General features: G+C 42.5%; 1 protein-coding gene across 2 annotated transcripts in view; it reads right to left on the bottom strand.

Annotated features, from left to right (window-relative positions):
• Positions 1-12,676, bottom strand: part of ZDHHC15 (zDHHC palmitoyltransferase 15) — a 242,127-nt gene that overhangs the window by 29,553 nt on the left and 199,898 nt on the right. For both annotated transcript variants that reach the window (XM_025178030.3, XM_075940891.2), the window contains 6 exons: positions 10,396-10,422; positions 5,998-6,092; positions 5,165-5,285; positions 4,147-4,216; positions 3,397-3,429; positions 1,306-1,426 (listed from right to left, as the gene is read on the bottom strand). In XM_025178030.3, the coding sequence (XP_025033815.1) occupies positions 1,306-1,426; positions 3,397-3,429; positions 4,147-4,216; positions 5,165-5,285; positions 5,998-6,092; positions 10,396-10,422 (467 nt within the window). The remainder of the gene's footprint in view (positions 1-1,305; positions 1,427-3,396; positions 3,430-4,146; positions 4,217-5,164; positions 5,286-5,997; positions 6,093-10,395; positions 10,423-12,676) is intronic.

The following is a 12,676-nucleotide window of genomic DNA, read 5'->3' as shown; positions in this document are numbered from 1 at the left end:
ATCTGTCTGGGGAGCACAGGGAGCAGATGAACCTGGACCTGCCCCAGCTGGGCAACATGCACTCCTTCCCCAGCTGTGCCTGCTGGAGTTGCAACACCATGGAGAGGCCCCAAGCTGCTGTTGTGAGAGAGGTCTGGAGTAGTCCTCTCTCCCCAGGGCAGCCTGCATGCTGAACCCCTCATCCCCAGGCCCACCCCAGAGCAATGATTTAAATGAAGAAAAACAAAAATTAATTGAGTTAAGGACCCAAGCAATGCCGGGTAAATCTTCTGGTCTGTTATAAACTTGAGGCCCAAAGAGATTAAGAGTATGTTTACACTGCAATAAAAACACCCACATCTGGACCCAAAGCCGTGAATCCAGCCTAAGTCCCAAATACCTACATGGCAATTTTATAGCTCCACAGCCGAATAAGCTCACACAGGCCAGCTGCAAGGGTTTTACTGCAGTGGAGACATAGCCTAAAATAACTTGACCAAAGTTACAAACTGAACCTGCAGCACCAGATGTTAGAAACCAAGAATCTTGATGCCCCATCTTCGTGTTCTGTTACCTGACACTGCCTCCTTTTAAACTGACTGTATTACAAAATAGTGCTCAGTATTTCACCATCTGACTTCTAAGCCAAAAAAGTCAGAGCTCCCATTGGCTATGGTTTGCCATTCCTAGCCAATGGGAGCTGTGAGCAGCTGTACCTGTGGATGCAAGGTAAATAACTTGCCTGTCAGCCAACAACCTGTGGTCTGCAGGCAGTTCACCACTACTGTTAGGAGCCAATGAAGGTCAAAGCAGTTTCTTTAAATGCTATATTCTAAAATCAATGTGTGTAGATCAACGGCTTGACAAAGCTCTTTATATTAGTTCTCAGAGAAGAGAACAGGAGGGCAGGTGTACTGCAGGAACTAGGCTTATAGAACTAAGTAGGCAAGTAACATCATGACACTAAACTCGATTCATAGGAGCCAGGATTCAGAGAAGGTTGGGAAAGTGGGCCTAGGCATTACAAGAAACAAAAGCACAAGTTGCAAAAATATATATACTCCATTTGATAGTTTCCTGTAATTCTACTGAAAATGTGTATGTGATGATCATGCAGTCACTTAATAAATTTCAAACGTTGGTACCTTGCTAACATTTACCTAAGACACCACTCTCCCCCCAACTCCAGAGAGTTAAAATGACATATAGAGTTTAAGAAAAAGCCCCCTACTACTGAAATGCAATGACAGTAAGAGCAACACAGCAAGTTTAAAGTCACAATAAGGGACATAAAATACATAAAAATAATATGATTCTAAAACTTACTGTCCAATACTTGATGACATACTTGAAGACTGTTGCAGCAATATACATGCAATACAACAAAGAATACATTAAAAACAGCAGAAAGAATTTGTAGTTAGAAAATCCAACGCAGTTATTCACCCTAGAGAATTAAAGCAAAATTGAAATTAGGATATTTAGCACAGACATAGGTCCAAAAACCAGGAATATGAAAGTTATTTTAATTTTTTAGGTACTTGATTATACAAAATAATCTGTTTAGTAACAATGAAATGCTACTGAGTTCTTGTTTACTTTTGTATTCTACCTGAAAGCAAAAGTCATACCAAGAAAGCATGATAAATGTATTTGATAACGTTAAAAGACCAGACCTCAATCAATTTGGTCCCATTATTAGTTTGACATAGAAATGGGCTCAAACTGCAAAATTCATATCTGGATCTGGATTTCCAATATCTGAAACTCTGAAGGTGTTCAGATTTGGGATTGTGATTTTGTTTGTATAGGCTATTTGGGTCTGAATTACCACTGATTTCCACCCTGTGGAGTAATTTACACTTGTGCAAAGTGAACACAAAATGGTAATAAATCACAATTCTCCATTACAATGGTGGTAGATAGGGATGTAAGCAACTTAGCAAAAGCTTATCAGAACAAAAGCTTATCAGATAGTCTACTAGGTCCTCGACTAGTTGCTCCCCCTCCCGCTGCTTCTAGCGGAGGCAGCAAAGGAAGGAGCAGGAGCCAATGCTGGGAGGGGAAAGGGGCGGCTTAAAAACTGAATCCCCCCAACACCGTCTCCGCAGGGGCGGGGGGAGTAGTGGGGACTCAGAGTGAGCCGGGAATCAGCTGATTCTCGACTTGTGCTCAGTCCCAGATGCTGCAACTCTGCTTTTTAAAGGTACTAAGAGCCTGATGACTCTTAACACATTTAAAAAACAGTAGCACGGGGGGGGGGGGGGGGAGGGGGGGAGGACCCAGTGCAAGCTAGGCCAGCTGATTCCAACTATCAAAGTGTGACTTTTAGTTTTTCATGTACCATTCTGCAGACACTATTACATATACACAAATGATAGCTTTTCATATGTATAGTTGTCTATTACATGCAAATAGCATTTGTGGGTACAACTACTAACTGCTTGCCCAAATGATTATAACTAGGGCTGTCAATTGACCTGCATTAATGCCTGTGATTAATGCAGAGCAGGATTAACGCGTTAAAAAAAATTACGTGTTAATTGCACGTGTTAATGCTGCACTACCTCTTTAAAGTGCTGCGCCAGCACTTCAAAGGGGCAGCACAAGCGGGGCCGGGGATTAGCTGGAGTGCCCAGCTGATCCCCGGCTCCGCATTGCAAAGCCCCTTTGAAGTGCCGGAGCAGTACTTCAAAGAGGCTTTGCAACAGCAGAGCCAGGGATCGGTCCCCAGCTGATCCCTGGCTCCTAATGCGCTGCCCGTTTAAAGTGCCCCAACTCTGCTTGCACTGCCCCTTTGAAGTACCACTCCGGTGCCTTAAAGCGGAAGTGCTGCATGGAGCCCAGGGCAGCTGTGGACTCCAGCTGACCCCAGGCTCCGCCTTGTGCTGCCCTTTTGAAATGCCATGGGGGCAGCACTTCAAAGGGGCAATGCTGCATGGAGCCCGGGGTCAGCTGGCAACTCCAGCTGATCTCAGGCTCCATGCAATGCTGCCACGTTGAAACACTGCCGTAGCGTTTCAAAGGGGAGTTGTATGCAATGAATCATGATTCAATTTTTTAATTGTGCAATTAATCGTGATTAACATTTTTAATCGCTTGACAGACCTAATTATAACAAAATAAAAGATTGGATTGAGACACCTTTACAAATCTAGGTAATAATCTAACAGTAGATTAGTTTATAACAGTATCTAAAAATGCAGTATAATTAACAAGAATATTCTTTATACAGCCCTCAAAAGAAGTTAAATGCTACATACAATGCTTCCCAGCATGGCCATTTTATTCAGTGCCAAGACCAAAGAGAGAGACATCCTTCATGACAAAAGAAAGAGGCATGCAGACCCTGTACCATCAAAAGCATTTAAACAGCCTTTACTTTTAGAAAGATACAGACCAGTTTCCTGGACATACCATGGGCAATGATGATCCATTTTTAACACACACCTGCAAAAGGAAAAAAAAGAAAAAGAATACAACGACGAGGGTCTTCATGTTTGGAACTTATACAGACTCATAAACAAAGATTCCACCAACTGTAAGTCAGCAACAAAGTCTTCTGTTTTGTGTTGGATTTCTATAAAGAGATAGATTTAAGATGGCTGCTATCATTCCATCTTTCGTAAAGCAGCCACTATTTTAAGGTGGACTATTTGTTGTTGTAAGAGCAAGCAATGTCCCTTGTGCTGTACAAAACACAAAATGAAGATGGTTCCTAATCTGGGGTACTTACAATCTTTGCATTACCAATACAAGGAAAAGATGTGACACATTAAAAAAAGACATTACTTTTGAATGCACTTACTAGTGGCTAATGCATTACATAAGCGGGCACACTTTGGAATTTGGTGGACAAGTTTCACATCCATGCAGGCACAAGTGTAGCAAAATGTAATCACAAAACTTAATAGAGACACAAAGTGTTTTGAGAGTGCAAATGTTAACACTTACGTGCATATAGGTGCCGGCACATATATGTGCACAAGTACAAATGAAGACCTATTAGAAACACTTTTGATAGTTTTTCCTTTACTGTTTGGGTGTTCTTGAACACAGGAAAACTTTTGGGTACCTCTGTATGTATAAGTACATGTTTAAGACATTGTCATTTTTGTTGCTTAGTAGCGGCTAAATTCACTGTGTCAAAACATTCCAGTAACTTACATAGCACAAACAGAACAGTGGTGACAACGGTCAGGCTTGATTAGCTGGCATCTATCACAGAATCGAATAGCTAAAAAAAACAGACATGTTACCATTAGTAGTTAGTGCTAAATAATGAGCAAGAAGAAAACATACATTTAACACTATTCTTGTTTTCATCCTTTCCCTCATAACTGCTGCCTATGCAACTTTACAGTTGATTCAGGCTGCGAGGTAAAATACAGATAAATGGTGGTCATAATATTCCTAGGGGCTAGATTTCTGAGGAAAGTACATCCAACTTGAAGGTAGTCAAAAGAAATGAAGAAATGGGGGGAGGAAGGGTTGTACATATACATTTATGTTCTGGCTTTGAAAAAAGCTCCATTTAAACAATGGTCTACAACAGAAGTAGCTTATCTCAGATCCTAAGATTGTGGATTAAAGAATACACAGGCCTGAACACTGCACCAACCTATAGGCTTCAACGGGAGTTCAATGTGTGTATTTGGCTGCAGAACTAGGTTTATGGGGGCAATAATGGTTGATCTCATTGTGGGATCATGTCCTGCACTCTTTGCTCAGACCAAACACTCTTTAAAGTGGGAGGAAATAAGGCTGTAAGAATTGGTTCTGCACACAGGTGTAGTTTGGCTTCCGTGTTTGGAAGGGGAAAGGCAGCTCAGCCATACAAGGAGGGACAAATTCCATCACCTCTCCAAGCTACTACATTAATAAATATAATTTGAGAACCCAACTACAGTCTCCAAACTACAAATACAGAAAGGAACACAACATACGGCTACTAAGCACTCAGGATTTATTTGGAAATGGAGGAAATATTCAAGGATTTCTTTTTCCCCAAGCAGAAAGGATGAAGAGGAAGCCAAGAAGGAAATCCTTTTAGAGTAATATTATTTCCTCAGCATTAAAGCAAAAGTCCTTTAGCGGTAAGTTTTGGCACTCGGGATTTGCTATTACTCGCCAGTATAACATGATTAATTAGATTTACATCAACAAAGCCCTCTGTTTAGCTGACCTCCATTCCCCGTTCTTGTGTACACTGGCAACTTCCTTGCAATTTCGACAAGAATCTGCCTTTGCACCTCCGGTCTCTCTTCATTTTCATAGCGCTCTTTGTCAGCATAAGACATATGGAACTAGAAGCAGAAGTGAGGAGAGAGGACCAGTTATCCACATATACCAGTGGCAATATTTCAAATGCAGGCCAGGTTGAAAAAGCTATCATCCTCCCACCACTTCCAAAACACAAACATTAATCACATTAGAAGGGCTTTTATTTTTGTGATAAACAGAGAGCTAATCACATGTAAAGTGACTTGACTGAAGTCAGACAGTAAAATAATGGCAGAGCAAGAATTAGAATTCAGGAACTCCTAGCTCCTAATCATATGATCAATCCACTAAATCATGCTTTCTGTCTTAAACAAACAAACAAACACATCTAACACTGAAAATATTATTTGACAAGTAAAGGAATCACAATCTACATTTTGATGCATTGGTTCTTGCAAGCCTGGGGGCTGTTGGCTGTTAACTAGAACCAAGAAGCATCATCTTATCAGTTAACTGGTTAAACTCTTATAGCCTACTTTAAAGTAAAGCTATGTTATGCCCACTCTAAGCTCGCTAGACAGCTTAATTGAAACAATTTTCAGAATGATTCAGGTGCACTCTTTTTAAAAAATTTTTATGGACAGCCGTAGACTCTTTTTCACCTAACCAGGAAGACTGATCAGTTGTCCAGGGCCACAGTAGCATAGATGGATTTCTTGAGTTCTCCCTTTGGCTGTTTTCTTCTTTTTCTTGACTTAGGCTTGCAGTGCCTGAAAAATACTCAAGCCCCTTTACCTTTTTATCTGGCTGCAGAGGGAGAGTAAAAATAGATTTCCAGTATGTCCACACAAAGAGCACAAAGATGACATGGAATACGATGAGGTAGGCCACTAAGAGAAGAAAAGAATAATCAATCATAAGCAGAAGTCACACTATACTTACTCTTCACCATTCAGAGTGCTTCATTTTAAAAATATTATGCTTCAGTGGAATTTTCTATCACTGGAAAATCAAATCTTATGAACTCTCAACTACTGCTGTCAAAGCTCACGTGACAAAGCAAAATGGGAAAACATTTACTCTCAGCAAGTAGACAAAACAAGAAACAATCACAGTTGTGGGGGCAGGATTATAATCCATCAGAGATGTCATTATCATATGAAAGACAAGGTACCTTTGAGCAATTTTATTTTAATAGACAAACTTCTTTACTTGAAAGAATTTGGGAAGACATGAGACACTGAAATGAGGCACACGAGGACTCAGAAGGGTAAAGAGTGCTGCATCTGCTTGAAAAGGACTTGGATATCTTTTTAAATGCTCAGACCTATTATAATATTATCTACTGTTATATCTGCAATCACTAGATAGCCTTCTTTATAAATGTGCCACTTAAGCAGATGAAATATGTGATTTTCCCTGCAATGCTGAATTCAAAATTAAAATGACCACCACATGAAGAATCAGAAGACTAAACTCCAAGCAAATCCTGTTTCCTTACTCAGATTTCATGGCAATTTAGCTAGTGTAAAGGCTAAGTATAGACTTGAGAATTTGGCCCTTTTAATGTGAATAAATTATCCACTGGGGAAGGGTACATTATTGTTATCTGAAGTTTATTTATTTGAAGTGTACTCATCACACTGCCTTCTGGGCACACAACAATTTAAAAAACTTAATTAAAAACCACAACTACCAACAGAAAGTCTATTGCAGAGCTGAGGAAAGAACTCAGATCCCCTGATTTTCTGGTGTTGTTCTGTGCCCAAATATCATCTTTCTTCAGATACCTTGTTTGCACAATTCTGTGCAATATGAGAGTATGTCCATCATCCATGTTGCCCAGTTTTGTAGACAGAATGCCTATTTAGATGCATTACTGATCTTTCCAGTGTGTCATTCACTATATATCTAAAAGTAGAGCATAGTAATTTAGGAAGTAATGAATTCTCTGTACATACAAATAAATATACTTGCTGTGCTGAACTGAAAAAAATTCTGAGAGGATGAGTTGTCCTAAAAACTCTTTTTCCTTTCTCTGTGAAATAAACTGTAGCTTACTTCACAAGACATTTTCCTTGCTCATTCCCAGGATTTAGTGAGTGATATCAGTAGAGAATTTCTACTCTGGATCCTGCAAAGCAGTCTTAAGCAAGTCTCCCTTATTTAATATACTCATCTCAGGGGTAATGAAATTCACACTGGAAATGAAACCCACCAAGGCAGATCCAAATACTTAACTGACTTCAAATGAAACAGTGTACTACAGAACGGCAGTGCACTGCTTTTGGGGGCACATATTTTTAAAAACATAGGCAGAAAAATAGAAATAACTAAGAGATGCTAATTATTTGGGAGTGACAAGCCACCAGCTCATCCTGTGCTATCCCCCCATCAGGACAGGATAGGAACTCTGTCATTCTTAAACCAGCATTTAAGGAGATAACTCTTTCAGAAGGTTTAGTTTTGCTGGTTCGATGGCACAGTCGGGCTTCTCTGGGAAAAAGGGGTCAGCATTAGCAAACTCTTTTCTTTAGGGAATTTACATGTACATTCATTAGCAAACTTTACAAATAACGTACATTTTTCTGGATCATTATTAACCTATTGCCAAGTTTTCTACATTTCCTTTGTGACCACTTAAGATACTGGGTCAGTATTTTGCTGCAAAGATAATTTAGTTGGTGCAGTACTGAAAGAGGGGGCTATTAAGGAGTGAGTTACAGCTCCCCAGTTCTCTGCCTTGGCAGCTTCTGTGTGTTGGCTGATGTGGGTTCTCATGGACCAGTCTGCCAGATGAAGCTCACCAAAGCTGCTATCATTCCCCACCCCTGGGATGAGCTGTGTGGGTGCTATGTACATCCCATTGTATGTATGTATGTATATACACCTGCTGGGAACTCTCCATGCTGTGGACATCTCCAGCAGAGAGACAGTGCCAGACTGTCTCTATTAAAGTAGCACAAAAGAGGTGGAACAATACAGAGAATCTGGCTCAAAGAGCCAAATGGCAAAACTCCCATTGACTCCATTTCATGGGGCTGGAATTTAACCCATTGATGGTACATGCCAATGGTAGCTCTGTTTACTCCTGCCTGCTCCTCCTGCCTGATTTATTCAGTGACCTTACAGTTCTGCTTCCATGAGAATAAACTTTCATGGTACTGAAAAAAAAGTCTCAGAGGGGTAGCCATGTTAGTCTGCAAAAACAACGAGTAGCCCTGTGGCACCTTAGAGCAGGGGTAGGCAATAATTTTTGATGGGTGGGGGGGCTCCACTCCAAGAATTTGGAAAGTGGTCGAGAGCCACACTCTTCTATAATATTAATGGAGGAGTTCTAGGGTCTGGGATGGAGGTTGGATGCAAAAGGGAGTTTGCGATATGGGATTGGGGTACAGGAGTGGGTATGGGGGCTGGGAGGCAGTTTGGGTGAAGGAAGCGGTTGTGACCTGGGGCAGGAGATTGGGGTGCAGGAGAGAGGCAGAGGGCTTGGGTTGTGACCTAGGACAGGAGGGGGTTGTGACCTGGAGCAGGGAACTGGGGTGCAGGATCTGGTAGGGGATATGGGTTCAGGAGGGGGGCAGAGGGTTTGGGTTATGGGAGGTGGGGAGCAGAGGCTCTGGCCAGGAGACTTACCTGCTTGATTCCCAGCCAGCAGCCTTCTCAGGCAGGGGTCATGTAGTCTTTGAAGAGCTATGAGCCTGAGGGGAAGGTGCTTTTCAAACTGCCTGTTGACAACAGGCAGTTCCCATTGGCCAGAAACTGACCAGTGAGTTCTCAGCCCCGCAGCAACTGCTTTTTTCAGAAGCATATGAGGGGGCAGGTAGGAAGCTTGACTGAGGCTCCCCACTGCGTTACGGGGCCGGATCCAGTGGCTTGGTGGGTTGATTCTGGCCTGTGGGCCATATTTTGCCGTGACCTGCCTTACAGACTAACAAAAATATATAAGTTCATGAGCTTTCATGGGTAAAACCCACGTCATCAGATCTTACTGAAAGAATTTGAAGAACATGCATGCCAACAAGAAGAGAGCAATGGTGAACTAGCAATGGGACTGTGACGTAGTGGGGGTACTTGCTGGGCTGTGGTGACCCCTGCTGTCTGGAGCAAGACCCAGCAGGGAAAGCCTCACTAGGCAGAGGTAATGCCAAACTTGTTGAACCAGTGGCCAGACACCCCCCATGAAGAGGAACAAAGGAAGGTGGAATGCTGCCCTGGCTGGGGGGCAGGGCTTGGGGAGGGTTTGTTAGTTCCTATCTGGAAGGCAGGGAATAAGGAGCTGGGGAGGGGGCTGGGACTCCCCTATCTCAAGGGGGGGGGGCACTGAGGCCTCTTAGCCCCAGTTCCTGTAACCAGATTACATCTGTGCTGCACTGTGCTGGAGGAGCAATAAACCACCCTCAATTCCACTGGCTGGTGCAGTCTGTTTGTGCCATTTCGGGGTGCAGGAGACGGGGAACCCCCAACGCGCCGTCACAGGGACATAAAACCTTTCAAACCTAGGCCACAAGTTATAATTTATTTAGAGACTGAAAGTATGAAAGTCATTATCATTCAATGGCTGCCTGATGACCTATGGAAAATGAGTTTAGTGGTCTTGGTTGAGGTGTGTCTATTTTAAAAAACCATTAAAAGTGGTATTAACTGGATGCCTCAAGACAGTAATGAAGAAAATTAATTGGGGCCAAAGAGACTGAATTACTGTTTAGAGATAGTATTTTTACAAAAAAAAGTAGGATAATGTGTGCAAAGGTGCTTTGGGAGCATGCCCTGTTGTCCATGTTGTACTTATTCAGGGAATAAACAAAATTTCCACTTCCACTTCCACCTTTCACTAGCAGACAGAGAGGTTAGAATACTTTTCTTGATACATTCTGTATATATCCTAGTAATCTACAATCAGGGGAAGGAAATATTGAAAGAGTATGATAGTTTAATGGAATTCTACAAGAAGTTATTAGTTGTAGTTTGCTGGAGTGTAGAAATGTTTGCATTCAAATTTTCTAGTCACTGAACTGAAAGATCCTACTATTTGGAGATTCAGTGCAAATCCCCTTTCTATATCTTCCATTGAGAGCTTTTTTGTATATAAATATATAGAAATGATTTTCAACTGCTTTTTAAAAAAATCGATATCCATTCACTTTTGAAACTGTGAACCATATGCCAAGATATTTAATAAGATTCACCTACCTTGTTCCACAGGGTTGGTTAGAGTCACTGAAAAAGAAAAAAAAGACAAGCAATCTATAATCAAGCAATATATAATCTTTTCTGAAACAAAATCAAAAGAAAAAGAATTTTAATAGGCTAGAAGACCAGAAAGAAATTATTTCCAATTTTGATTGTTAAACCACAATCACACATAACGCTACATCTGGGAAAGCATCTCTTTTCATTTATCCACTTCAATGGTCTCCATAATAAAATGTTCAATCATCTTAGTTACATGGGTATTTTCCATTCCTACAAAATATAATTTTTCTCAAGAGTCCCAATAGTATTGATGCCTGCAAGATAATCAAGACTCCTCTAATAGCCTGTCCAAATAACATCTTCATCATGGGCATCTGGTCTGTCAGGCAAAACAAGGCACAGACACCCAAAGCTGAGCTGTGCTGGCCCCACCGCCAACTGCCAATGAGGGCGCTGTGGAATGGCTAGAGTGGTTCAGGAGGGTCAAGGGTGGCTGGGAAGGCAGAGAAGCAAGGCGCCACCTCAGGAGCCCCTCCCCCTGGACACTGCATGGCATAGACACAAGGCTCCAATTACAGTCACAAGCAGTGTTCCCTCTAAGCCAGGCATGTAAAACTCAAAGTGTACTGAGGGGCGCATAAACGAAAACTGATAGCTTTCAGGGCCACCAAAGACAATGTATTTCATCAGAAAGCTGTAGTTATTTATTATTATAGATTATGTTTTAGGTATATTTTATAATATTTTTTCAGGTCTTGTTTTAATATAATGCAATAATTTGATGTGTAAAATTGTTATTTGCTCATATAAAATAATTTTTAATTTAAATATAAATTTAAGGTACTTTTAAAATTTGTTATATGCTACATAACTTGTTTTGTTGAAATAAAAATAAGTATAGACAGTGGTTAATCAAATAGAACAGGCTTCTGTGAAAATTTCAGATACTTTTTAAGTTTGAGATTTTATAAAACATAATTATTCGTGCAATTGCAAAAAATTAACATATATTTATTGATATATATACATTTCGTGATTTTATTTGGGAATAAATAAATAAAAACCAAAATATTAATCAAAAAACCCACCTCTCCCCCAGAGCCAGGCACTCCCAATCTAACACAATTGCCCTCTGCTCCCCCAAAGCCAGGCACCCCCAATCTAATGCCTCTCCCCTCCCCCACAGTCAGGCACTCCCAGGCTCCCCCCGATCTAATATGTGGGTTCCAGAGTCGCCGTTGCTGCTGCCACACATTTCTTTGTCAGGCATATTGGGGCGGCGTGAGCACAGCGGTCAGCTGTGTGTGTGTGCTGGGTGCCATGCACAGAGCAGCCCACCTGGCCGTGAGCACATGCTGGGTGCCATGCGCAGAGCAGCCCCGGCCGTGAGCAGTTGCTGTGACACAGAGCGGCCCAGCCAGCTGTGATCTGCACTCAGCCACGTGCTCTGACTAACCAGTGGGCTGCACTTTATTCTTTTATAAAAATGTAATGGTGGGCCACAAAAAAATTTCGATCGGGCTGCATGCGACCTGCCAAACACCAGTTTGACATGCCTGCTCTAAGCTGCATGGCAGCATAGCTTAATCAGCTCCACTCAGTCAGAGGCTCAGGGCTCCCTGAATGGAGCTGACTGACTGGGTGGGGCTGATCAATTACCTGTGAAGCTGTGGTCACAGCTGTTTTGCAGCATGCAATTCCATTCATCTCACTAGCTCCAGGATAGCTAGCCCTGCTCTGCTGGTTTGTTCTCCTGCGCAGCCCCATAACCCATCCAGTCCCCTTTCCTTGCACCTTGGCCCAGCCCCTTCTCCTCCTTTGCTCTCTCTCTACTCAGTTGGCTCCTCCCCCCGCCAGCTAGTGTGTGGAGTGGTGGTAGGTTTGGTTTCACTTTCCCAGCCTAGTTGCTAACTGAGCCTGCTGCTGGGGGCTCTTTTCCCCTTGCCCTCTCCCCACACGCACTCCCCACAGTCCCTCTCCCCCTTGCTAGTGTGTGGAGTGATGGTGAGGGGTTGCCTAGCCCAATGAGCCCTGCAGAGATAGCTGCCCAATCCCCTCCCCTTGTCCTCTCTCCACAGGGTTCCTGTTTTCTATGCCCTGCAGTGGAGTGGGGTGGGGGTGGGAATGAGAGAATGGGGGTAAGAAGGTGGGGGGAAGGAATGGGGAGTGAGGGGTATGAGGAGGGGTTGGAGAAGAAAAGAGGATGAGGAATTGGTGGGAGAGGGACAGGATTCTGGCATGCAGTGTCCCCTCAGAAGCAGCTGGGGCTCCCCTGTTA

The sequence above is a fragment of the Pelodiscus sinensis genome, chromosome 13 (genome assembly GCF_052426305.1).
Source record: "Pelodiscus sinensis isolate ZL-2025 chromosome 13, ASM5242630v1, whole genome shotgun sequence".
NCBI classification, from domain to species: domain Eukaryota; kingdom Metazoa; phylum Chordata; order Testudines; family Trionychidae; genus Pelodiscus; species Pelodiscus sinensis.
Note: the sequence above shows the minus strand (reverse complement) of the source record. Positions and strands in the feature narration are given on the sequence as shown.